Source organism: Anser cygnoides, chromosome 7, assembly GCF_040182565.1.
Source record: "Anser cygnoides isolate HZ-2024a breed goose chromosome 7, Taihu_goose_T2T_genome, whole genome shotgun sequence".
In the NCBI taxonomy this organism is placed as follows: Eukaryota; Metazoa; Chordata; class Aves; order Anseriformes; family Anatidae; genus Anser; species Anser cygnoides.
The window spans coordinates 20,035,518-20,062,812 of record NC_089879.1 but is presented as its reverse complement, the minus strand read 5'-3'; the positions used below and the strand labels follow the sequence as shown (position 1 = coordinate 20,062,812).

The window sequence follows — 27,295 nt, the reverse complement described above, 5'->3', positions numbered from 1 at the left end:
GGCAGAAGGAGACAATAATCTGCCCCTTTTCTTCACTGAACAAGAGGGAATGGAGCTATGTTGCAGCAGAACAGAATTAGATCAGGCCTAACTTGGGCTCACAAACCATGCTCATCCTGCTGGGATGGCGGTGCAGCCTGTGCCTCCCTCCTGCTGTCCGCTGGCCTGTCATGGGCCTGTGGCTGGGGAAACCCGGGGAAGAGGTGGTTTGTTGTCACTCAGAAGTGCCACCTCAGCTCCGAACCTGCCTGGGACCAAGGGCACCCCTGAGGACAAGGCAGCAGCCCAAGGGCCACGTTACTGGACAGCCTCTTGGACAGCAGAAGTTTGTCTTAATGTGCATTTTGGGCAGCATGGGCTTTGCCACGTGTGCACCACAGCTCTGGGCCATGCCACCTCTTGCAGCAGGTCCACGTGAAGGGCCAGTCACGGTAGGAAAACAGGCGCTGGGCCTGCGTGAGGAGCACGCTGCGAGGGCTTGGCCCACACCTCACAAGCTGATTGTACACCTCACAAGCTGATTGTACGTGCTAGGGCAGTCTCAGGTGTGGGGCAGGCGGCTGGGGGCCCTCAGGAGCGGGGGCCGCGGCAGCCCCGCGGCGGGCGGCGGCGGGAGGACGGAGCGCGGCTGCCCCCCGCTGGCCGAGCTCCGGCGGTGCCGCCGCAGCGGCCGCTCCGCGCCGCAAAGCCCCACCGTTCAGGTGTGGTGATGCTCACAAAGAACTTTAAACTTTGGGGGGTGGAAGGGAAGAAATCGAGAAGCATATTTAGTCCGTTGGCTTCTGTAGGGTTGCCAAATCCCAGAAAAAAAAAATGGAAGTGTAAGACTGCAGCTCTCAGTGTCCCACAGGGATTTCAGTTGCTGAATTGCACCCCGCTCAGGGAGCAAGTGTCTCAGGTAATCTGGACCCAGACTGCTGAGAGATTGGAACACCATCCTTGGAGAACACATCCTGAAAGGCAGAAAAGGCCTGATGCTCCCAGTGAGCTTTCTCAAACAGGGCAGCCCTGTGAATGTGTAAGATTGGTCTCCTGGCTCAGCACGTGCCAGTTTGTAGGCAAGAATCGCATGCAGTAAAATGTTTTAGGAGCTGCCCAGCAAAACTAGGTTGTCACACTAGTGAGTATGAGAGCTTTACTAAACTCTCAAACATGTAATCAGTGAGTACAATAAAAACCAATGCAGTGCAAATAATAGCAAATGAAGCCACACAATGTTTTAATGTAAGTTTTACTGTAAATAAACTGAAGAGAGTAGAGGCCTTACCTATACCTCAGACTAAATGCTTAAGTACTGGTGCGTCTGAAGGTAGAAACACCAGCAGAAATGCAAGTGCATAACAAAGGGAACAACATCACAACAGATATGTTGTTTTACTAGTTTCTCATTATATGTGTTACTCCATCAGGCAAATGGATGTAACTGTTTTCCATCATGCTAGCAAAACTGATGGCAAGATTTAAACTGCTCCTTGTGCTACTTTATCATAGAGGCATACCATATCCTATTAGGTCTTACAGAAAGATGTAAGTCTTCATGTAGGAGTTTGTTGATGTTGCAATATTACTGCTGGTCAAGTGGCCTTCTTTGTGGAAGCTTCTCTGTGCGATGGAGCACAGAGAATAAGACAGCAAGTTGATCCAAAAGGGGGATCTGGTCAGCATGCAGGTAGTTTTTGGGCAGCTTTTTGGTTATCAGAAGCATGGGGGGCAATTTTAGCTTTGCCTATGTGGTGCAATTTAATTGGTGTAGAAAGCTAATCAGCAATGGGTTTTTGCAAGTGTTACTGCTGTACGTTTAGAAGTAAGAAAGATGTTTGAGCTAAACCATCAGAAAGGACACAGTCCTCTAAACCGCGAGGTGGGGGGGATGTAAAATCTGCTGCCTCACAGCCTTTGAGTGCTTCTCCTCTCAGCCCCATGGCGCGGCATATAGTCAAGCCTTCAAGCCCATGCCATGTCCCCAGGCCGCCTCTGGCCAAGCAGGCAGCGCCCCTGGGCAGGCCTGACCTCCCTGCGGGGGCTTCATGGGGCTTCCCCATGCGGGCTTCGAAGGGAAACGCTGAGGTACCTCAGAGAGGGGATGGCACGGGGGGGGCTTCGGCAGGCAACATCGAGGTACCTCCGAGAGGAGGTGGTGCCGAGGGGGCTTCGATGGGAAAGGCTGAGAAACCACAGAGCGGGGATGGTGCCCCGCGGTTGTTCAAAGGTAAACGCTGAGGTGCCTCGCAGAGGGTTAGCGGCAGGGGGGCTTCGGACTTCAGACAGGGAACAGTACCAGGTGGGCTTCAAAGGGGAAACACTGCGGTACCTCAGAGAGGGGATAGCGATAGGGTGCTTCAATGGGAAATAAAGAGGTACCTCCGAGAGGGGGCAGTATCGGGGCGGCATGAGCAGGAAACACTGAGGTACCTCAGAGAGGGGATGCCACTGAAGAGGGGGAGTTCAGAGGGAAATGCAGAGGTACCTCAGAGTGGATGGTGGGGCAGAAGCCCTGAAGCACCTCAGATGGGTCAACAAATTGTTTTGGATAGAAAATACTAATGTAAAGTATGGGAAAATGGAAAAACTGTAATTAGGCTTCCTAGAATGTACGTAGAGTTGCAGTAACTCTGCTTTGGGACAGAAACTTTGAGCTTGTTAATCATGCACTATATTTTTCTTTTTCTATCTTCTACAGCGCCCAGGTGGATGGAGAAGCAAATATAACAGAAGATCCACAGCACAGATACCACTAAATACTCTCAGCTTCAGAGACCTGAAGAACAGTTCCCTTCTTGTCTTCAGAATCTCTACTTCTAGGCTTCTCCCACGGAGAACAGAATCCCTAATAAAATGCCATATGAAACATTAGGGTGTACACTCTGCAGCTTCCAAGCCCACCTCTGCATTAACCCACACCTACAATATAGCCCTGCACATGCAATTTTAACTTTGCGGTTTTTGTGGTGGTTTTTGGCTTTGGTGAGGCTAGTGTGTGTTCGTCAGCAGTTGCTGTAGGGTGGACTCTTGAGGAGAATGTGATGTATGAAGCATGTTTGTTCATTATTTCCCATGGCTATATTAAGAAGGAACGAAGGGAGTCGCCAGGTGGCTGTAAGGACCTTGAGGCTCCCTGCCTGTTGCTGTCTCGGCCGGAGAGTTGAGAGAACTTTGTGTAAATACTATAACTGCAAAATTGATAACCCACTGTCCTATCTTAAGACAAACCAACATGACCGGTTAAGGAGGGAAAAACACCACATACCAAGCAGAGGAAGACTACCGCCTTCATCCGTGCGACCACCAGAGGGACCGGACACGACCCCCTAGCAACAGTCGACACAGCCACAGTACCAGGCAGGGGGGCTGCGTAACCCCGGAAGAACCCGATGATAAAAGGGGACTGTGAAAGGGGGGTGGGGGGCACGGGCCGTCTGAGGAGCATGGGCTCCCCAGCCGCCCAGCGCTGTTTTGCTTGCTGGTCGCTTACTCAATAAACTAATTCTTTCTGGCTGAAAGAGTAATTTATAACGGAGAACATGAAGCTTTTCATGCAGGAGCTGGTAGTGTTGTAGTGGAAGTCCTTATGCAGGTGTTTGTTGATGTTGGAGGAGTACTGCAGGAAGAGTGGCTTACTTTGTGAAGGCTTGTCTACGAGATGCAGTAGAGGGCGTAAGAGTGGTCTATTTTGAAGGGATGAAATCTGGTGAGTTCCCAGGTAGGTCTTGGACTGTTACTGGTTGGACAGTTGTTGGTGTGTGAGTTAGGTGTAGCACAGAGTGCAAAGTTGGCTTTGCTTGCATGGTGTAATTGTGTAGGTGTGGAATGCTAATCAGAAGTGGGCTTTTGCGAGTGACCCTAAGACTCATAAATCATCTGGCTGCTTCAGACCTTTTCCCTCACTGTAGCGGGGCTGAGGAATCCCAGGCATGGTTGCAGTGTTACCAGACCCCATTGGAGTACCACACTGCAAACCTGAACATCACAAATTCCAGAGAAAAAATAACAAAGGAGAGTAAACCAGGTTTCAAATGATAACATTCTTATATGGATGGTGAATTCTCCTGTGCCCGGGAAGACCAGGGTACACATGCTATTTCACCTATTTCTAAAATTACATTTTTTACTGTATTGCACGTTATCAAAATAAAGCTGCTTTTTTTCCATGCTTAATTCTTATCACATTATAGTAATTAGAAATAATAGAGATACTCAAGTTCATCCTAGCTGAACTGGAAGAAAGGTAGCAGGGGTGTGGACTGTTTAGTGAAAACAAAATCAAATGTACCATCTTGTTACCTTTGAGAGTGTTTTACTCTGATTAATTCCTTCTCAATGTACTGTGTATAATAAGGCATTTAAGTTCAGAATGTCCCTCTCCTCTCTGCCAAATTAAAGAAATCCACTAAGGTTGCTCCTTTTTGTTCCTACATTACATTCACCTGCTCCCAATTTTAAGGGGCCACCTTTCTCCCAGTGAAAAGGGCATAGAGATTGTTGTGTCCTTTGGTAAGGAGGGGTGTGGAGTTGTCAGAGGGGCTGGACTGCAGACACCAGGCAAGGGGCTCTTGAGGTGCCCCAGAATCGTGGTGTGAGGTAAGTAAAATAGGCTACCACAAGCCAGGAGTGGGGCCAGTTCCTTCCTTTTGAGGTTGGGGGCTATGGCCGTAGTATTTTGAGTTGGAGCATGACCTTAAGCAGTGCTGCCATGGGAGAGGTACTGTTTTTATTAATGTCAGCTTTACAATCAAGAATGGTGAGAACCTGACATCCACTGCTAAAGTGCATGATAATTCAATAACAGAAAACATTCTTTTTACACAAATTGTTTGCTATCTTGGATATCTGCTATGCTGGAGGATTTGTTTTTTAGGGAAAGAGAATACCAGGAAATTAAATAATAATTTAGTTGTGGTGTTACACGCATTCACTCCTCTTTTCTCTACTGTATAGTATTTATAGCTGCCTTTTTTTTTTTTTTTAATTTGGATTGTTTGAAAATGAATGCTATTTTAGCTCTACATAGGTAATCTGTTATTCCTTTATGAGGTCCTTCTATCTCAGTTCACTATCATGTATCTGTGGCAGGATGTGATCATCACACTACCAATTGATGGCAAAATTAGCTGTGGCTTATACTTCTATAAAACAGTTCAACAATATATTGATCATGACAGAAAATAACTTCACAGTGGAAAATTTGAAGGAAACTACTGCTGATAAATTTAATTGTTAATTTAATTATTTAGGGGCAATAAAAATCCCTACTCTTTTATTCTTTGCTGTGCAGAAGGTGGTTGGACTTTTGCTTTGCAATGAATGAATGTTATAAAAAAATTTAATCCCCTGTGAAGAAGCAGGGTGGATTTATTCATGCCATATAAACACTTTATATTAGCTATGTAGAGAAACAGCATTTTTTAAAACAAAACAAAAACCTTCAAAGGTTCCTGCATACCTCTTCTGTATGTGCTATGATGCCAATTTTCTTGAGAGCCTTTGACAGCTTATTTCCTTTTAGTAAAAACTAAATAATATATTTTTTAAAGAAAACCAAACTGTATTGTGCCAATGAAAGAAAAGTATTTTACTACCCAAATCAGCTTAGTTCACAACTCCATGAAAAGCTAGTGAAAAAGGGGAGGTTTGGATCAGGTTCAGAGATTGTTTACAGGCTCATGGTAATGCACATTTAGTATCCACAAATTTGCATTGCAATTGCTAAGACAGTCCATGAGCACTGGAACTGTACCTGGCGTGTGTGTTCATTTCCCACCATCACAGTCTTTTCTGTTTCTGGAGGTCTTTGCAGATTATTATATAACTATTTCTGAATGGCACAAAACTTCCAGAGTTTCAATGCCTGCCCAGCTGCTGCTAAACTACAACTGAATCTTATAGAATTTGATGGTGTTAGAATAGTAGTGATAGCTGTTGATGATCCAGCTGATGTTGATATAACCAAGACAAGGGATGCAAGGAAAGACAATAAATTTTATTAAGCCAGAAGACATTATTAGGAAAAACATTTTCAGAATCATAAGCCTTTTTTGTGAGACTTGCAGGAATATGAGAGAGGGTTTATGCATGCAGAAGCAGGCCAGTTGTTTCCCAAGTCCACCACATGGCCTATTAAAGGAAAATCCTTCTCCTTGCAGACTTTTTTTTTTTTGGTAATAGCAGCATCAATTACTAGAATTATCTTTATTCTGTTTAGTGCTGATCTTCAGTGCTCTCTAACAAGGGTTGGTGGGGATCTTGATAAAAAATAATAGTATGTGCAAGTGTACCCCAAGGTAACTTGATTTTTTTTCTTAACCATTTTGTTTCAATTTATCATTTAAATTAACAACATAAATAAAGCCAAAGCACTGACATTATCCAAACAATGCACCATGATTTAGAAAATCCAACAACTAACAATATTCTTCTCCCTCTCTCCTCCCATGATTCATCTTTTAATTTGTTTAAATAATAATAATAAAAAGGAGGAAGTCATATTTCTTGCCCAGACTAAGTGTGTGCATGTACATGCCTGGCAGCGCATATCAACAACACCCAGTGTTTTACTTTGGTCTCTTGCCAGCCTCCTTGCTAGCTAGCATTGCTCTGTTATTCATTGAAACAGGTCTGTGGCCACAGGCCGTTGAAGAAGAGAAGCGGTGGCAAGGCCAAGAGAGCACATCCCCAGCCCCACGGCGGAATACAAGCCAGCTGAGGCCCTGGCCAGCAGCGTGCTGCTGTATCCTGCATGAAGACTCGATGTGCCAGGTAGGAATAGCTCACAGGCTACCCAATGAAGCGGCTGGCCAGCTGACAGAGAGCTCATCTCTGAGCTTCACCTAGCCTGCTCTTAACAAATTAGCCAGCAACAGAGAGCTTATCCCCTCCCTAGCTGAACATTTCCGTGGCTTTGTTCCTCTCATCTGCTCAGTGGATTTGTCTGCAGTGAATGAGTGCTCAGTGCAGGAACCGCTCTGACCCACATGGTATTTTAAGGAAAATTCTGGGGCTGTGCTTTTTTGTTCCCCTACCATGCTGAATCCCACTGTGAAGATGGTTTCTAGTTTTAGAAAGAGACTCTGCCTGGGTACCTTTGAAATGTTTCTTCTAGGGCTGCTGAGAAACAGACTTCACCAGAGAAGAGAAAAGGAAGGAAGAGAAATCCTGTTTGCTGGCTTTCAACAAGAATGGCGGGTTGGTGAATAAGGCCTAAGGTCAGAAAGATACCATCAGACAGGTGTCATTCCAAAGCCAGCAAATACTGTACCAAATTCAGCCCAAGAATCCATCCCAGAACACTGATGAACTTCCAACCCACCAAATTACCAGTTGCTGCCCTCTCACTGCCCTGTAACGAGTTAGGTCCTGCCTCGTTGTTACTCAAGCATTCTCAGTGCCATCGTCAGGTAGGTGAGCAAAGGGGACATCCACATCCAGCTGTATGAACGCGACAGTCCAGAGAAAATATCCCTGTTTGAACCTTTGAGCCCTGTAGTCCTACAGCTGCAAAAGTCATGTTGCTTCCCTGGGTAATGTCAGGAAAAATTGCTGCCATCAGTACCTGCGGAGAAGCACCTGCTGAGGTTATGTATTCAGTTTTGAGGAGGGGGCAGGCTCAGACTGGATGTTCCTTTACCATCTTACCACAGCACCTATGAGGCCTGGGACTACTTCGCAAGAAGTGGATGAATATTGACACCCCTTAGCTGCTATTATTTCCAGTTTTGCCTGATACGATCCTGGTTTGCCTCAGGGCAAGCAGACCCCGCAGGGCTTGTGAAAATCCTGCAGAAGCTGAAGAGCTCAGCCTCTGGTTTCCAGAGCAAGCACTAGGAGTTTACTCCTGCTCACCGCTCCTGCCTTTAACAATAACGTAGCAAAGAGGAAGCTGGGAAAACTCACCGGGATCACGCTTAAGGCCAAACCCCGGTGTCTAACCGAGAGCAGAGGCGGTGCCTGGTTTTACAGAGCCGCAATCCCACAAGCTAGGCTCAGCGGCTCCCGGGGCGAGCTGCCAGCGCCACCTGGTGACCTGCCCGGCCCGGGTCCTCACCGCCTGCCTCGAGGAGGGAGGATTTCTGCTCTGTGACCCTTCCCTGGCCACTCGAGCTATCCCTCAGCCCCAGAGCAAAGGCTCCGCGCTGAGCCGAGCGGTGTTTGCTCGGGCATCCTGAGACAGCTCGCTGCTGGAGCTGACCCGGGCTGCGGGCAGCCTGAGGGGTCCAAGTAAATCCCAGCCTTCCCCCACAGCTCGGGGGCTGTCTCCTGGCAGCCTCCCCTTCCCACAGCTCCAGCAGAGTCTCTCGTCTCAGGTTGGAAGCAGAGACGGTGTCCTGGCCACGTCGCTGTTCCTGGGACTGACAGGGCTGGTGGTGGTTCTTACAAGGGGCAGTGCCACCCTCCCATGCGTGTCACCAGCTGAGCTGGTATAAAGCAGGGGGAGGATGCGTGCTGTCTGCAGGATGCTGATGGTGCACCCTCCCTCAGGCTGCTGAGGCAGACACGCTGTTTGGCATTGACTGATTCCCTTTCCGCTAGCTTTCAAATCCAGCCCGGGCAGGCTACATCTACAATTCCAGCTAATTAGTACTTCTGCTGCCAGTGAATAGCCATGAGCTCTTCTCACCTAAACAACAGAGCTGAGAGCCACTTTCGAGCCCCAGAGGAACATGAACTGGAGAGTGTGGGGAAAAAAGCTTGGGATAATCCTGTTTACAATGGCTCTCCCTCTACCTCCTTGAAGATTCGAGCCATCTACAACCCCAAGTCCATCCTGGAGAATCCCTATGAGAACTTTGAAGAGGTGGGGGATCCACTTCCCTACCGGACAGAGCAGAACAAAGCTGTGGATGGGAAGACAAGTCATTTCCTCAAGTGCTGCTTCTACATCTTCAGAGGCATCCGAGGTAAAGTTCTGGTATTTCAGTAGAAAGGATTTACTAGCCATTGGGAAGAGCAGTAATACTTGCGGGGGAAGGTGACTGCAGGGGTGCAGAAGGTAGAAAGTACATAATATCTGTGTAGTACAGGAAGCTGCTCACTACAGACTGTCATTACTCTGAATCATCATCTTTAGCTGACCTAAAAGGATCATCCTCATTCTGTGTGTCTTTCTGTGCCTCCTGGGTCTGTCCTGTCATCTTTGCTACAAGGCAGGAGGTATGGAGAGAATGGGAGTATCATTCAGTCCAAATGTCATATTCAAAAGAGATGAATTCCCAGGCTTCCGAGGTTGGAGGGTTCCAAAGGAGACGCAGACGGGTACATACTTCACGTATGAGGTGGTATATTTCCATGGCATGTTTCCTAAAGAAACACCTGAAATAAAACCTCAACTGGTATAGTTTCACAATTACAGGATGCAACCTGAATGATAAGGGACAAGACTCGTGGTCCTCCAGGTATAATTTTGGTCCAGTTTCTGAACCAAATTTTCAAGGATATTTGAGTGTTGCTGCATTTAGGTATTCCTGAGTGCACTTATTTTCCTTTGCCTCTTTTCTTAACATTTGGTACTAGGGGTTCCCTGCCTCATGGGGTGTTTGTTCACAAGGACATAGTTCCATCCCTTTAAAGTACCTTTTGTTGCACTGGAGTGCACTAACATCTTCTTGTCTCTTGTTGCTTATAACACAAAAAAATGAGAATAAGATTCAGATCTTCAGGAGCCCAATGACTACAATGAACTTTGTGCCCTTCTCTGAGTAGCTGGCCTTTACTATACACTGACTCGGCCTTACTGTTACCACTTGCAGTAATGTCTCTGCTCTGTTGTTACCCACTGATTTTTGTTTGTTTGTTTCTGTTGTGGAGTTTTCACAGACTACATGCTACTCTCCTGCACTAGAGTAAATCCACATCTTCTCTAGTCTCTCATTTCTGTTTCTGGTCTATTGCATGGCCAGAGCAGGCTGTTGGTTTGTCTGTCCAGGAGTGAGGGTGGATGCCATCATGAGTGAGGGTGGCAGCCATCATGGCAGCTGAATGTGCAAAAAGCTCCGTACTTTGTTGAGATGCCAAAGAGTTACCATCAGGACAGGAGTGAATGTGCGCTATAGCACTTTTGCTTGTTCCAAAGCAAAAAAGCCTGTCTCCTTCCTCCTCCTGAGGTGATTTGAGATGTGTGGCCTTTGATCCCGATTTGCAGGGGGATGATAGTTGCGCACCAGTGGGGATAGGTATCAGGCCTGAGCTCTCTAGGAGGTGTATAAAGCAGGAAGACTGTGGGTATTATTGATGCCAGTTCCATCACTAGGCTTTCAAGTGGAATTTCTTATGCCTTTCAACTTCAGGAGAGATTCTGAAAACACAACAGAAAGCCATTACAGCAAGAACAAGTAAACAAACTAATGGTGTTAGGCGGTTCATCAAAACCAAAATATTGAGGCTTCTTTTAAAGAAAGCGTTCCTGTCTTTTTGATCAATCCTGATGACGTTTAATGAGTTGCTTTCACTGTGTGAAGAAATCAGAACATTAGCTGGTATAAATCTGCGCTGAAGTCAGCAGAGCTCCATTGATAGATATCCTGAACACAATTTGGCTCTAAATTGTATGCTGAAAATATTGAGTTGGGCTATTTGATTGAGTCTTATGACATACAAGAAATCTTCAAGTGTGTGAGTAAGCAAGGGACAAATATTTGGAGCTTGATAGCTCAGTATACATAAAAAGAACTAATAGCTGTAAAGCTAAAATCAGATGCAGTTCTGCTATGGAAGTCCTTAACAAAAGGTCAGATGTTGGCACGTGCATGACTGAGATGAAACTATGACATTCCAGGAAAACTTGTGACAAAGACTGAATTTCTGCAAAAAGTAAGCTGAAAAACAGGCAGAAAAAGATCAGTCCCTATTGAAGTCTGGCAGAAAAATGAAGAGTGATTTAGCAAAACATAATGGTCAAAAAAATTCAGTTTTGGTCAGCCTCAAATCTTTTCTTCACACTGGAATTGTTCATTTTATAGGTTATTTAACAAGTTTTAGTCAAGTTTTGAGATGAAAAATGTTTCTGTTTTGGAAAGTGACAAAAATCTAGTAACTCACAAGACAGGAGCATTCTTTGGGAATAGGACTCCTCCCATAGTCTTTGAGAATGGCCATCAAAACTCTCTTTTTTTTTTTTCTTTACATCCTTCAGGTCTGTGGGGCACTACGCTCACTGAGAACACAGCTGAAAACAGAGAGCTTTATGTGAAGACCACTCTACGAGAGCTTCTAGTCTATATTGTGTTCTTGGTGGACATTTGTCTATGTAAGTAGATATCCTATCTCATAGCTGTCTTTTCTGTGTGTAGCATGAGGGGAAGAAGGCGAGGTTTTATTATTAGACTTCCTCACCCTGTTGTAGGTGTTAAATTGATTGTATGTATAATCACTGCAGCAAGCAGGTGTGTTGTTGACTCACAGAATAGCTGCTGCACACACAAGTAAAATGGCTGACAATTGCTCTGGACTGAACTGATACCTGCTAGATTTAAGTAGAATTTCCCAAACCACATAATCAGCTCCAGCTGTTGACATCACAGTCCTGGAAGAATCTGCACAGCGAGATTAGTTTCACAGCAGATGTTAAAACCTCAGATTTAGTTTCACAGCAAATGTTCAAACCTCAGACAGCAGCTCTAGAAACTTCTTGGGATCAGAGACACGGGGTTCAGAGAGATTTTTGTCTCTGAGACTGGTGAGGTGGCTGAGGTGATAATGCAGATGGCAGCTTGTGTTGTTCTTGGGTAGATTTAATGCAGCCCTGTACTGAATGCTAATGGCTTTTGTGTGGTTAGAACAATGACTGTTTGTTTTTTGGGAAGGTTCATTCATTATCACAGATGAGCACCTGTGGCACAGAACAGTGAAGAGGATTATATTTCATGGGGCCCTGTAGCAGGAGAGATAGACAGACAATACCAACCCAAGTTACTATCACACTGACCCAGGGAGACAGTCCTTCCTGAAGAACCAGGGCATGCACACAGACGTACATGCAGTCGCACACTGACTCATCTAGAAGTGTTTGGGAGGTGGATGTTGAATATCTGCTGTTTTATTTTCACAGTATCCTTTCAACAGTAGGACTTGTTCCTAGTGACTGCCATGATGGATGCTCTTCTGCAGGGAGGAGCTCTGGGTAGTCGAAACAACATATACTTGTTTGATTTTTTTTGGTAGACAAAAACTTGCCTGGAATTTTCCACAACAGGGTAGTCTCTATACCTTCATAGCTTTAGATCAGAACTAAGTGCACACAAAATACAGATCATGAATTTTGTTCTGAGAAAGAAGATTTCTCTCAGAAATTTTGTCTCTCTGAGGGGGAAAAAAATGTTACCCAGGATGTTCAGTTGCATCATCCAATGGTCTTCTTTGGCTTTTAAACTCTTAAAATCGGTCAGTCTGGCAGTTTAAATTCTGGAAGATGCAGAAAATACAGTTGAACTCCTTAAGCAATCAAGAAAGTAATGTGATTAGAGCTCTCAAGGTTTCTTCTCTTCTGCCTTGCTCAGCTTACTTACAACAGTAGAAGCTATGCAGAAAATGAATGTATATACCAGGCTCCGATATTCAGGTGTAAGGGAGGACCCTCCTCTTGTCTCTTCTCTTAGTGACATATGGAATGACAAGTTCCAATGCCTATTACTACACCAAAGTGATGTCTGAGCTCTTCCTGCAGACCTCTTCGGACAGCCGTGTCTCTTTCCAGTCCATTGGCAGCATGGCTGACTTCTGGGTGGTGAGTAAACATCTAGCCTGGCATGGGGAGCCCTGGAAATCTCAGCTAGGGTGGGATATTCAGTTATCTCTGAATGTGCTACCTAGTGCTTTCAGCAAGCCATTCTACTGCTGCTTGCCAGCTACTAGCAGTAGATATGCTATCATTTGCATGCAGAGTACACACTGATTTAAAACATTATATCACTGTAGCCAGAATACTGACTAGGCTAAGTGTTGTGTGTGTCCAGAAAAATCCATTCCAGGCTTTCTTGTGACAGACATAGCTTTGAATCCTGCAGTCTAATGTCTTCATGCTGGTCTCTTAGTAATAATCTTATCTCCATTCGCATGGGCAATTGTGGGATCAGTGTAATTAACCTGTAATTTATGCATGGCCTGACCTGACCTGTAGATTCTTTATGGAGAAACTGGATTAAAATTTGCACTGACTTTTACCAAAGAAAATAAAAAGGGGACAAGATGTTGGGATCTGTCACATTTTTATCAAAGAACTGGAGAATGAATAATATGGTCCACGGTGAATGTCTTTGAGATATTGCAACCACCTATCTCTAACGGCCAGCCAGAAATTCATTGTCAGTTAGCTTTGCCTTTTTCTGATATATTAAAAAAGCACAATGAACTATGGCACTATAGTTTCCCTCACTGGTTACAGGGAACTGGTCCACCTTGTTTTAATAATTCACACCTCATGCTAGGACAGTTCCTCCAGACTTGTGTTCCCTGAAGAGGAAGGGACAAAGAGGTTGTAGGGCCCCTGTCTCTTTGTTAGCATAACAAGGTGCAGCAAGCACGTTACAGGCCTGAGAGGGTCCACCACACCACCCTGCTGCACAGCATCCATCTCCTACCCTGCAGCTCCACCCAGCTCCATATGGGGGCTCCCCTCCTTAGCATATATGCAACGCAAACTCTACCAGTAGAGCAGTGTGGGTCAGGTCTTACCTCAAGCCCAGACTAAGAAAATTCCTCCGATATGTAGGCTACGAACCAGTTGCTTTCTTCTCCCTCTCACGCAGTATGCACAAGGTCCTCTTCTGGATAATCTTTACTGGACAAAGTGGTACAACAATGAGTCCCTAGCAGCACACAATACCCAGTCATACATCTATTATGAGAACCTGCTTCTGGGTGTCCCACGGATGCGACAGCTGAAGGTGAAGAACAATTCCTGTGTGGTCCATGATGACTTCAAGGAGGAAATCTCAGGCTGCTATGATGTATACTCAGAAGACAAGGAGGAAAGATTCTCCTTTGGACTTGTCAATGGAACGGCGTAAGTACATCTTCTGCTGTTTGGGATTGGAATATTTGTGATTTTTACATTTTTTAAATTGCCCCAAATTAGTCTCTTCTGGTTAAAATAAGATATGCTGAGCTGCAGAATGAATGGTAGGGGTGAGTTTCTCACACAAGGCTGGAATTCCCCTTGCAGTTAGAGGCAGCAAGTCCTTTGCATCAAGCCTCTTTGAGGAGAGACAGGATGAATGTTAGAGTGGGACCTGTTGAGAAAGCCATGAGAAATCCAGATGAGAATTAGGTAGACGTTGCTGTCTGTTTTTAAGGGAGTGCACCTCTTTCATCTTGAAAACCTATTCCCAGCTTTTTTTTGCCCCCCCCCCCCCTTTTTTTTCAGACAGAGGTGTCTGAACCATTTTCTTAAGACCCAGATTTCTTAACTTCTAATTCTACACTGAGATGGAATATAACATGTAAAATCACCATCACACTTGGTTATTTATTTATTTTTTACTGATGATTCATGTAATTGATGTGGATTTTCCTCTATAATAAAGTGAGGCAGCTGCCATTTAATAACCCCTTGCTTGATGCTAGAGTCTTGATCTGTGAAAAAGAAGCTATTGTTCATAAGGAAATTTGCGTGCAAGAGTGTTCTAAGCAGAGAACTGTGTGCAACATGGTAGGAGGCAATGCAACAGACTCTGTGCATAACCTTAAAAGCAAACAAGGCTATGGCATAGCCAATGAGCCTGCAGAATTTTCCCTCCATGGTATGGCAAGATGTGTTGTGTCTCTACTGGGAAGCACTAGATCGGAAATCTATCAACAGTGAAGAACTGGTGTAAGCTCAGATCTGGAATAGGAGTTATGTGCCAACTCTTTGATTAAACTGCTCTGTCCTTTGAAGATGCAGTTTCACTTCTCCTGACTGCAAGGTCCTATCCAAGGCTGTGGGTGGTAAGTGATGTCTTTTCTCATGGCTTGTCTGTTGCAGGTGGAGGTACCATTCTGAGGAAGAGCTGGGTGGCTCATCTCACTGGGGAAGACTAACCAGTTATAGTGGGGGAGGATACTACATAGACCTCAAGTTGACCAGAGAAGAGAGTGCTGAAGCCCTGCAAATCTTGAAGGAGAAGTTATGGCTGGATCGGGGGACACGAGTTGTCTTCATTGATTTCTCTGTGTATAATGCAAATATCAATCTGTTCTGTGTTCTGAGGTAGGCTGAGTCCCACTGGAAATTCTTCTGCCTCTCACTTGTTTCTTAATGCCACAGATTCTTAAAATGCAAAAATAATCTGGTCCACTACAGGGTGTAGGACTGAATGGCATCAGTAGATATTGTATGGATTAGCAAGAAGAGCTGTTTTTTCTGACACAAGTAGACTCACTTCTTTTGACCTTTCATGCTTTTCTGTCATGAGTAGTGAAGCAGCAGAGAGAAGAATGCATAAACACACGCACAACTCTTCCAGTCACAGTTTGGTGGATAGCTCATACTCAGGTTTGATGCTTCCATCCCACCATTTGTAATTATCAGTGCTTTCTTGTTCCCTTCAAGGTTAGTGGTTGAGTTTCCAGCCACTGGTGGTGCCATCCCCTCCTGGCAAATCCGGACAGTCAAGCTTATAAGATATGTCAGTGCATGGGACTTCTTCATTGTTGCCTGTGAAATTGTCTTCTGTGTCTTCATCTTCTACTATGTGGTGGAGGAGATTTTGGAGCTGCGTATCCACAAGCTTCAGTACTTCACCAGCATCTGGAACATCTTGGATGTGGTTGTCATTCTGGTGAGGATGCTTGCACACTTTATTTTTTTTTAATGAGGGGGGGAAGGGAGAGAAATGGCAGAGGGGTATAAGAGACACAACTAATGAAAGAATGGGAAAACTGGTCTAGATAAGACAAGAGCTGACATGATTTTTGCTCCAATAGAAAAATGGACCGGCGGAGTAAATGGACATGTGCTTTTCTATCAGGTATTAGAAGAAAATTCTTTCCTTAATGATGCTTGAGAGGGTGTGAAGTCAGGTCATCACTCAGTGCGTTAGGACCTTATTTCCATCCCCCACCAGTACAGTGTAGTTATGAAGTGTGATACCAAGTAATTCTGTGGCACTTTAATATCTGTGGACACTTTTAACTTCTACACTCACTGCAGATCCTTCCTCTTCACAGCTCTCCATTGTTGCTATTGGTTTTCACATCTTTCGCACCATTGAGGTGAACAGACTGTTGGGGGAGTTGTTGAAACACCCGGACACCTATGCAGACTTTGAGTTCTTGGCATTCTGGCAGACTCAGTACAACAACATGAATGCAGTCAACTTATTCTTTGCCTGGATCAAGGTATTGTAGGGGACACAGGGGGTGCCTGGGCTCCAGTCTCAGACCTGTTCCACCTGATACCCTGGGGGCTAACTCTTCCATCTCTCTTAGAGAATGAGGGTAACAGCTGTAGAATAGGGAAGGATTTCCTCGAGTGTCATGTGCTCTGTTTTGTAGTAAATCCAGGCAGCTTTTCACCTTGCATTCTGAGGCCAGCTCTGTGGAGAGAGCAGAGAGGGAGTTCAGAAGTTGTGGTGTAAAAGGCTTTTGAAAATGCTGAGTACAATGCAATCTTGTCCATTCTATACTATGTTCATGGTGGCCACCCAGCGATTGGAAATGACTTGTCCATTGGTATGTACCTTGCATTTTGACCAAAGCATCTTGGCATGGTGAAAAGCCATACTGTATTCAGCTATCCTCACTATCCTCAAGATATTTGTCCTTATAGCACTCTCTCTTCACATTTTCATTTGACACAGGGAACAGTCATATATTTACGACCCAATAGTAAGATGGTGGCACACCCAGGACAAACAATGTGAACTCTAGACCATTATTGCCCCAGCTTGGCTGTCTCCTCGGTGCTTTGGTGCCATAGATAACCTCTTGTTTTAGTAAGCATGTATGTGTAGGAAAGAGACTGATCTAGCTGATGGTTTGGCCTAATTTTGTCCCTGTTCTTTCTTCTTGCAGATATTCAAGTATATTAGCTTTAACAAAACAATGACACAGCTCTCCTCCACACTGGCACGTTGTGCCAAGGACATCCTGGGCTTTGCCATTATGTTCTTCATTGTCTTCTTTGCCTATGCCCAGCTGGGTTACCTTCTTTTTGGGACACAAGTGGAAAACTTCAGTACCTTTGTTAAATGCATGTAAGTGTATTAGTTGTAAACACATTTTCATCATTACCAGCTGTCATCAAAAGAACTTTAACTGCTTTCCAAACTATCCCCAATTGCAAATATGGATGTCAAGCAGACACCCATTGTATTTCATGCAATAAAGTCATGATGGCTAAAATGTTGCTCACAGTCCCACACCTATAACATCCTCATGGACAAAAGAATGTAGTGAGAAAATTGAAGGTTACAGACAGATTTTTGTTTGTCTGGTGTTTATAAGCAGCCTTTTGGGTCAAAGGAAAGCCCAGCCTTTTCAGGCTGAGAGTTCAGTTCTGTTTTGCTGTAGTCTAGGCAGCTTTCAGCTGATGTGGAGTTGTTAGGCACACCAAGGACGCTTTGCATGCAGAGTAGTTTATAGTCATTCTGCAGAAAAGTATTGTAGCTGAGCTGATAATATAGTTTCTGTTCACCAGGTCATTATGTCATCTTCTCATCTGCTGTGGGTCCATAAAAGTGGTAGAATGGTTCTGATTGCTGCTGAGACCTTGGCAATTGTGTTTTTATACACCAGCAGGTGGCTTTTGGTCTACTTAGGTTCAACTTCTCTGTAATTCTGGTAGTAGGAACTAAATAACTCAAAATAAGTGTTTTGAGGTAAGCTCAAAGTGTTTTCTCTTTAATAAGGGAGAGGTCTAGATAGAAGCTCTGGAGCTTTGAAATTCTCTAGCTTCTAGATAAAGCCACTGATCACATCATTTCAGTGTACAACAGCTGCTTGAAAACTTGTCTGTTTTTCCTCAGATAGTGCATTTTAATAAAAACAAAGATTTGATACAAATACTGTTTTTTGCTTCAGGGCTTTCAAAAGAAAGATTGGAAGTAACGCATTTATCAAGATTTTAGCTTTAAACACCAAAATGGAAAAAGTCAGAAACTATTTCTGTTTTTTTTTTGTTTTATATAAAACATTAAATATAAAAAATAAGGGTGTTGGAATTAATACTAAATATATAAAATTAAATATAATAGTGGTTGATATTTGACAGCTATGCTTATCCAATTAAAATAATTATTTTATATTTGATATATTTTACATTTATATCTGATTTTAATATAACAGTTCTGCCTCAACTTAACAGGTAATTCTGAAAGTTAGTAGTCATATAATATGCCAATTTTAACACAAATTTAACATGATGCTTCCTAAATCAAGCCATATAGTAGCTTAAAGAATGTAAGGTAGAAGTTTTCAAAGGAGAAGAAATATAAATAATTTCTTACTAGAAGAAGACATTTCAACGTCACAGAATTGGCACAACTTGAACCAAAGAGGAAGCAAAACCATATTCTTCTCTCTTAGACATGAAAAACATTCCCAGCTCTCTCAATAGACCAAAAGTAAGGAGTCCAAAATGGAGCTTTGCATTTCCTAGACAAGATTTTCAGACTCCAGGATGTCAAGACCCTTTTCTCTGCATAGAACTTCATGCTCTGTGTGTCCCTTCTGTCTCTATTTTCCTTTTTTTTTTTTTTTCCTTTTTAATTTCAGAATATTTGTTTGTTGGTTCGTTTGTTTAGCAGAGTCATCTCAGTGGCCAATTTCCAGAGAAGCCCCACAAATAATGTTCACCTTAAATGGGGGCAAGAACAGTGGGTAGATGAGTACCCTAGGAAGGGTGTCAGGGAAGCGAGTTAAGAAGGACAATCCTTCAGTCCACATGCCCAGTCAGGCAATACGTGATGTTAGGGAGGCATCTGCTATAGCAGTGTTTTTCAGCCTGTGCTCCATAGTCCTCTGGCATCTGGTCCTGTGAGAGGTTACCTCTCTCTCTCACAGGCTTCTGCCTGTGACCATGCAGGCTGCAGCTGGGTTCAGGGTTCTCCTCAGGACTATCTTAGGGGGTAGAATAAATGTATGTGCCTTTGTGTGACCTTGTGCTCTACCTCTCCTCCAGCTTCACCCAGTTTCGGATCATTCTTGGTGACTTTGACTACAATTCTATTGACAATGCCAACAGGGTCCTTGGGCCTATTTATTTTGTCACCTACGTGTTCTTTGTCTTCTTTGTGCTCCTGGTAAGTAAGAAAGGCCTCCTTGCCTCTGTTTTGACAGCAGTGTTGGAGAGACCCCTCATAGCAATCCCTCCCCTGTGCTAGGTGCAGTGCAAATGCTTAGAGAGAAAGAAAGTTTCCTTTACAACAGCTTTGTGGTGCAAATAGACCAAAGTAGACACAGAACACTTCATTGCATTTAGGGATTTGATTGATACTCAGGGAGATTAAGGGCCATATTTCCATCATTTATCTTGAAGAGTAAAACAGACTGGGAATGCCACTCATGTGGTACCTGCATTCAAGAGGATAAGTTCAGCTGTTTTCCTAGGCAATGGACCCAGAGGGTTGTTCATTATGTTAAATTCTGAGTACCAGGGATCCAAAAGTAACTTAAGATCTTGCATGAGAAGCTAACAGAGAAGGTGTTTGACCTGGGAACAAACGTATCTTAGGCCATTGTTCTAGCTGCAAGGCCCTCCTCTCAGTCCTTTCCTTTGCCCACTTTAATTTGCGCAAGGTATGCCCCATGTGAAAACAGCTGCTTTTTTAACTAAACTCTGCACAGCTATGTCTGTCTCTTGCTGCCTCAGCTGCTGGAGCAGGCAAGGTGACTCAAGCTAATTCAACTATTTTCTTCTCCTTTCTCTAGAACATGTTTCTGGCCATCATCAATGACACCTACTCAGAAGTCAAGGAGGAACTTTCAAGCCAGAAGGATGAGCTGCAGCTCTCAGACATCTTGAAGCAGGTGATGAATAGCAAAAGCTGTTCTACTTTCTAGCCAAATCCTGAAACATTTTCTTGGAGTTCCTGACCTATGTGGAATTTACTAGAGAAAAAACTGGTTGCCAGCTCCAGGTCCACCTTTCTAACATGCACAGTAGCAACAGGAGTCACAGTTCCCTTTGGGATAGATCAAGCTTCCCGATGCTTTAGCAATCGGAAGACAATGAAGCAAAGGTTGGGGGAATCCTGTTGCTTGAGAATGCTGGTAGAGTTTCTCAGTGACTTTCCTTCCCTGGATAGTCTATTGACAAAGCTCCTTCAGTCCTTGATATAGTTAATACTGTGCACTTCGATCAATAACAAATAAAGTGACAGGTTCTGCTTTGATGATCTGAGCATTTTACAGTGACGCAAATCTGGTGGGTTACATCTGGATTTCCCATGGGCAAATTCCAGAAAAGGTCCTGAAAGTTCACAAGTGTCTATGCTTTAGAACCAATATTTTGCAAAGAATGGTATTTGAGACATTATCTTAAGCAGTTGATGAGTGGAAGGTCAGGTAAAGGCAGATTCGGAAGGAGAAAAGCAGACAACAAATTTTCTCATGGAGACTTTGGGTACCGTGTTGGTGTTGCTTTGAAGAAGTGATGCTAGTTTAGAAATGAGGCATACTTTATCGCGTTGTATCTGTACTTATGGAAAGCTCAAAACCTCCTTGCATTACTCAGCATCTGCTCCACCCATATTGTTTTCACCCATATGTGTTTTCAATTCTTTCTTGTTTTTCACTCTTCTGCCTACATGATTCCATACCCATTTACACCTTTATTAACAGAGTTACAACCGGACACTCATGAGGTTGAAGCTGAAAAAGGAGCGGATTTCTGATGTGCAGAAAGCACTGCAGAATGGAACTAAAGAACTGGATTTTGAGGACTTCAAGAACAGTTTGAAAGAGTGAGTGAGTCCACCTGAGGGATAACCATTTATCCCTTTCTTTCAGTCACACTTGTAATTTAAATTCTGTGGTATTCAAAACCTAGAGAGCAGTTAGCTCAGACTGGGGCAACCAGACCAGATGCACACACACACAAGATAGTTCTTATCATTTTTCCTCACATGTTTAATCTCCTGATCTAAGTGGGGTTGTGTTGCTGTCTCCTTTCTATTTGGGATATTTAAGTTTGTCCCTTGCAGGAGGCAGCAATACACTGATTTCAAAACAGGTGTTCCTGCACGGTTAGAGCCTGCCTGTGTAATTCAGTGCCTTGAGCTTTCCCTTTCTGTTCTTTTGCAGACTGGGCCATGCAGACCATGAGATCACGGCAGCTTTCTCCAGGTTTGACAAAGATGGCAACCACATCCTTGATGAAGAGGAGCAGCAGCAGATGAAGCATGACCTAGAGGCAAAAAGGGTAAAAGAAGGGCAAGGAAAGAAACTTTCTGTTTGGTAGAGATCATTCCAAAGTGGTCACAGGACTACTGGGGCTTGTGGTGTAAACGAAGCAGGCAACACAGCTCCAGTTTTGTCTGAATAGCAGCTGAGTATGTGACCTGCCTGTGAAGCTGTGTGTTATTCAAAGTGAAACTGTCACACAGCTAATATCCAGTTTTGTAGGAGTAACTTTATCTATCTTCCAGGTTGCTCTGAATACAGAGATTGAAAATTTGGGGAAATCCTATGGTGGCAACAACTTAGATGAGAGTCTGACCTATGTGGAAGCAAAGAATAACCATGCCAATAAGGCCAGCTGGGTCTCCAAAGAAGAGTTCCAAGTGTATGTTGGTGCTGGTATTAGTTTAACCCCTCTGCAAATAAGAGTCTGATCCCTGCTGCTTTCTCCCCTGATGTAACTGTTCACACTGGTCCTGAGCAGTTGCAGTAAGATCTTGTCCCTTTTTATCTTGCATACGTGTAACTGATCAGGTCAGGAAATAATCAAGGCATTTATTGTAATGTGTTTTGCTTGCTCGCGTAAAAGATCAGGCTGAGATTTTTTTTTTCTGCCTCTTGAATAAACTCTGCAGCTGTCAGCTGGCCACAAGCAATACGCTGTCATGTTTCAGGTCAGAAGGTAGCCTGGATAACCTGCCCAGGGAAAGTTGATACTTTTACAGAGTCCCTGTGGGAATAAATATCCTTGGTTTATAGCCTAGCTAAATGTCATCCTCCATGCCAGAGAATAACATGTGGCTGCTTGTTCCAAGACAGGAGCATTGGATAAATACAGCACAGAGAATGAGGGTATCCCGATTCTGCTACTGAGAAACACTAAGCAATTCACATAGGGCCACATGAAAAGAGAAGAGGGTAAAACATTAAATAATAATGTGATTATAAGGTGTCTGGACTGTAATCCAAACTGGTTGGGATCCATCCCCTGCAGAATCACTGATCACAGATGAAAATCCAGTGCAGCAGGGAGTTATGTGTTCAGTGAGTGTGAATCAGCATCTCTGATGTGGAGCATTCACTCCTGATTGAGATCTGGCCCATTGCCCATGGGATACCTGCTGCAAATCTTATTGTTCATCGCAAGAAAAAAAGTTGTAAAATTTCTTCATGTCTTCCCCAGCCTCCTGCAACGTGTGTTGCATCTGGAACAGTCCATAAACAGCATTGGCTCCAAGATTGATGCAGTGGTGAGCAAGCTCGAAGTCCTGGAAAGAAACAAGCTCAAGAGGAAGGACCTGATGGGCAAGCCACTGGATAGTGGTAGGAAGGTTGGTAGCACTCCACCACTCATTTGAACCAACTTCAGGGTAGGTGACCAGCCCTGCTGTGTGAATGGGCCTGGTTCATCTTTGCTTTTCAAATCCCCATTGATGCAAGACAAAAAGGGTTGGGCAGGGTCAGAATTTTGCATGATCCAGCCTCCTCTGGTCACAAGCAGTGACACAGGATTTCTGTGAACATTATTGTAGAGGACAAAAAGGGTTGTCTCTCTTCTCATCTGTCTAAAGCTTGTTTCTATATTCATCAAAGCATTGCAGCAAACATTATATTGGATCTTTAACAAATGGGTTTTTATTAAGTATCATGTACACCTTGTCTCTCTCCTGGAGTGCTGCTAGACTTCTTGCTATGTTGCTAACAAAGCAGGTCACAATTTCTTCTGGTTAACAGGACGAAGAACTCAGTCAGGAAGAACTGCTCCCCGAGAACCTAGACCAGCTGGTGAATAAAGAAGCAGAAGGCTGGGGAGTGGAATGTCTACAGGGAAACAACCCAAGTGGTAGCTGTTCCCAAAATGGAGTCTGCCCCATCTTGCCCAGGTCAAGTGTACCAGGGTCTCAGGTGCCCAAGAACATCCAGCTGCAATCTGACGTGCACTTCTAGTGAACAGCCCAGTGCTCCCAATCTGGCTCCCGCAGTACTAAGTCACTGTCAGCTCTTTTCCCCGCTGTTAGAATAGTCAGAACAGCTGAACGCAGACACCACTCTTGCCAGGGACTGATGACGGGAAAAATCAGGGATGCTCTTTACCAGTGTAATGAAGTGTGATATCACAGACCTGAAACTTCCAGCCCCACTGTCTCTGAACTAGGTGGAAATTTGGAACCAGGCATTATATGAGGTTTCTGTCTCTAAACAGGACAACTTAAAGTACTTTTACCTATACTTTTCCAACATGTAAAGACCTCAGAGCTCTGGAAACACTTGGATCCAAAGTGGGAAATTGCAACTTGTTCTCTACAATGTATGCTTACTCTCAGAATTGTCTGCAGGAAAAGAGGTGGTAAAAGTGTAAACAAGGCAGAATATAATCATTAGTGTGAGATAGAAAGGAGAGAATAGTTATTTGCATCTACCTGGTTACCACCAACTTTGTTCTGTTGTAATTTGTTTCCAGAACACATTGGTAACCCTCTCTGTACCTTAGATTCAGAATTTGAGAAAAGAGGATACAAACATCTAACTCAGGATAATTAAAACGAGATTTGACTCCCAGTGTAACTAGGAGGAGATCTGAAATACAAATGGAGAAACAGCTGTTACTGGTAGAGTCCTGGGTCTGAAAGTTAGGGAACAGACTTCATAGTTTCTAACACAGGTGTTGGCACCAAAAAATCTCTATGTTGTCTATTTTCACACTCCTTAAATTGTATTTCAAGATACTGAACAAAACTAGCACCGTATTTACAAAGTTATGACACTTCCCATTTTTCTCAAGGTAATGATTTTGCTTGCAGTTGTGGGTGCTGACACCAATTTCAGTTTAGGAATATTGTGAAAATTACGATGAACATCAGTTTCTCAATCACATGCAAGATGCTTCTTTCCCAGGCATTTTCCACTTGGAGACTCCTGTTTCCTTGCAGTTGGCGCAGATATTGCAGCTAGTATAAGTCAGCACCTGATTTACACCTTTGGAGAATCTGGCCTGTTGTTCTACATTCCAGCTCATCAGTTCAATTTTGTGTTGCTTATGCTACTGTAACCCTAACAAGCACATGAATGGTTAATATATTTGAGGAATGCTGTCACAAGATCATCTTGTGAAATGAGCAGGGGCAAAACTTAGAGATCACTTCACCACTGAAAGGCAACCACCTACAGACTGAAAAAAAAAAAAAGTCACTTGGGGAAAACATACAGGACAGGACCACTGTAAAGGTTATTTGAAGTATGTTAACTGCTGGTATTCCACAATAGTTAACAGAAAGTAGGTTCTGTAGGCTTAAAGCCAATGGAAGTGTGAATTGTACCAGACCACTGCTAACAAGTCAGGTGAATGCTGTGCTGTTTAATGTGCATGCAGCACAGTGAAAGGCTTAGTGGGGATATTGTGCAGTGCCATCTTGTATTGCCATGCTTCCAAGATGGATGCGTCCATCTGTTCTGAGGGAAAGCCTCCCTGGGAACGTCTGAGGGACCTCAGGAGGATCAGCCCTGTCCCAAGATGGCCCAAGCTCCAGTCACAGCTATTCAACATTACTGACAAACTGAAGAAGAGGGTCATTCAGCTGCAAGAGCCCAGCAAGAGCTGTGTGACCTTGTCACCCAGCCCACAGGGAGCTTGAACTTCAGCCAGGAGCTGTGGATCCAGGACCTGCAGGTCACACAGCTCTAAGTCCCACCAGCTGCTGCTGGGGATGAGATTTCCCTGTGAGACATTGCCATGGTTCTTGATTCCCAGTTCCATTCAATGCAGAACTGAGCAAGAGCTCTTTGCCTTCAGCTTTTCCAGATGAACACAGAGCAAGGATACTGCTTATTTCTTTCTACTCTCAGCATTGAAGCTATTGTCTTACTCAGGAGAAAATGGCCTATGTCAGAGACATGAGAAACTCTTGAAAATTTTAATTAAACAGAAAATCTATTTGCAAAATGATAATCCATCAGAACTATGTGCTTCTAATTAGATTGAATAGCACACACAGCCCCTTAAAGATGTGAGAACTGAAGCATGTTTGTGACTGCAGGTGGAAAGTTTGTGGTTAATGAACTGGCTGCTCTGCATCTCAAGAAGTAGAGAGGAAAGATCTTTAAAATCATTTGCTAGACCTTGTTTGAGATCCTGCCTCAATAGCAGACAATGATTACTGAGACCTAACTGAAACAAAAACAAACAAACAAGCAAAAAACATTACCAAGATGCTCTTTCAAATCTCTGGAGGGGTGCCTACCTCCTCCAGAAACTTAGAATAGCAGGAGATGGACTGGGCATTACTGCGTAGATATCAAATAATTTGGAATTTGTGAAGAACTAAGCTTGACACCATGGAAGACATCCAAGCAGCAACTGTCTGCTTCAGGTGGTTGATGCTGTGCTGGTAGAGTCGGTGGAAGATATGTTGTTGGATGAGGCTCTGCTCCTCAGCATAGCAATTACCATGAGGACAACAGGATCCTGCATCCAGGTCCCACCAGAAACAAGAAGGTGAGGCCTTGCTCTATAAAGTCTCAGATTTCTCACAGGGGGAGTGTTTCTGCCCAGCCGAGAAGCTGGCATGAGACCTCCTTGTTTATTGGCACCACCCGGTGTTCCTGTTTCCCTCGTGCAACTCACCCACAGGGGCAGGGATGTTGCAGCCACTGCAGGGCAGCATGAGAGCCCTGCTGTCACTGCACACCAGGAGCCAACCTCTACCCAACCTCTCCTCTCTTTCAGAGACCCCTGTAAATGTCAGGGAAGGTAGTTGAGGCAAAAACATGATGGTGTGGCAACAGGGCAGGGACAATCGTCCTCAGGCAACCAGGTCATGTGTAACATAGCCTGCTATTTAGGGCAGTAGGCTATTGGAGGAGCAAAATGGTGATGTTTCACTGTTGGGTTTGTTCATGCCCAAGACCTGGGAAGCCAGCTTTCCCTCCAAAGTGAGAGTGTGGAGTCTCCATACTCCTCTGCTGAGAAACTTTGGCAGGGAGTGCTGCCAGGGATCAGATGAGAACCCAGGGTCTCCTGGGTCTCAGCCAGAATCTGGTCAATGAGCTCCTTTCTCCCTGCTTTTAGTCAGAAAGGCCACTCTCCTCACCATGTGCTGTGATTTTGGTTGTGTCAGTGTCACTGGGTGTAAAAACAGCTCTGTTACTATTTGATTCCTGTGCCTGTATTGACTTCTCTTACATGTACATCTCCATGCAATTGTGTCTGGTCTGTTCCTTGACATGCTGTCATGTAAACAATGTGTCCTAGAGCACAGTAAGGCAATTACTTGTTCCCAGCAATCACTCATGTGTAATACTCAATTGTGTGTTCAAGCTGGTTGAGAAACAACATAAACACACTGAATGGTAAGTTCATGTAGTTGCTTTTTTCAGATGCACATTGTTAGGCCTCCAGCAGCAGCTGGTATTATTTAGATGACAAATGTCTCGTGAGGAAAGTAAAGTGTTTTTTTTCCTCGATAGTGGGAGCACGTATGTGTTTTGTTCCAATTTGGAAGGTGTCCCATACAGACTGCAGAGTCCCGCTGGGGAGCTCCTGTCTCACAGAGAACTGCTGTGCATTAGGGTGGTTAATGAGCTCACAGAGCCAGCCGGGAGGAGAAAGCAGTGTCACAACCACAGTGTCAAAGCATGAGTGAGGCATGGGGAGACTCACTGGCTTGTACAGGGGGAGGCATAGCAGCAATGTCTGAAAATGGACTCAGGCTGATGAGAGGTAGCCCCAGACAGCAGCGGCCATGAGCAACGGAAGCTCCTGCAGTGTCTCTTTGCTGTGTCTCTCAGGAACATGGCGTGTTTGCCTCACCAATGAGCAAGTCCAACTTGGCACATTTAAAAGGAACACATGAATCCCCATACCCTGACAAATATAGCTGAGCTTCTGGAGATACCATAAGAAAAGTATTTGGTGTTCCAGCAGACATCATTCAGCACCATTAACAGACACACCTGCAAACTGTCCTCCACTGTTCTCAAAAGACCTCCGCTG

The 27,295-nt window shown here is 44.2% G+C and overlaps 1 protein-coding gene and 1 long non-coding RNA gene across 3 annotated transcripts in view; one reads left to right on the top strand and one right to left on the bottom strand.

Moving 5' to 3' along the window:
* The window catches only part of LOC136791213 (uncharacterized), a 7,823-nt gene extending 4,477 nt beyond the window's left edge, over positions 1-3,346 (bottom strand). The window contains exon 1 of the long non-coding RNA XR_010832697.1: positions 3,248-3,346. This is a non-coding gene — a long non-coding RNA (uncharacterized lncRNA). The remainder of the gene's footprint in view (positions 1-3,247) is intronic.
* On the top strand, positions 3,324-27,295 carry PKD2L1 (polycystin 2 like 1, transient receptor potential cation channel). 2 transcript variants are annotated; one of them, XM_013201494.3, is made up of 17 exons: positions 3,324-3,700; positions 6,611-6,753; positions 8,729-8,891; positions 11,123-11,236; positions 12,585-12,712; positions 13,734-13,990; positions 14,951-15,175; positions 15,518-15,746; positions 16,135-16,305; positions 16,981-17,162; positions 19,088-19,208; positions 19,837-19,935; positions 20,749-20,870; positions 21,211-21,328; positions 21,555-21,691; positions 22,490-22,637; positions 23,041-27,295. In XM_013201494.3, exons 1-17 carry the CDS (start codon positions 3,679-3,681, stop codon positions 23,251-23,253), a joined length of 2,592 nt encoding a protein of 863 aa, XP_013056948.1. In that variant the 5' UTR covers positions 3,324-3,678; the 3' UTR covers positions 23,254-27,295. The 2 variants fall into 2 exon arrangements, with proteins under 2 accessions (XP_013056948.1, XP_047925207.1); XM_048069250.2 differs by lacking the exon at positions 3,324-3,700 and adding an exon at positions 4,421-4,578 and having other exon boundaries at positions 23,041-27,294.

What these genes read in the sequence shown, in the direction of transcription:
- PKD2L1 (XM_013201494.3), top strand. Translation starts at nt 3,679, where the DNA reads ATGAAATCTGGTGAGTTCCCAG. An exon ending in CTTGGTGGACATTTGTCTAT is followed by an intron (nt 11,237 to 12,584) that starts GTAAGTAGATAT and finishes CTCTTCTCTTAG; the next exon opens with TGACATATGGAATGACAAGT. An exon ending in TCCAAAGAAGAGTTCCAAGT is followed by an intron (nt 21,692 to 22,489) that starts GTATGTTGGTGC and finishes TGTCTTCCCCAG; the next exon opens with CCTCCTGCAACGTGTGTTGC.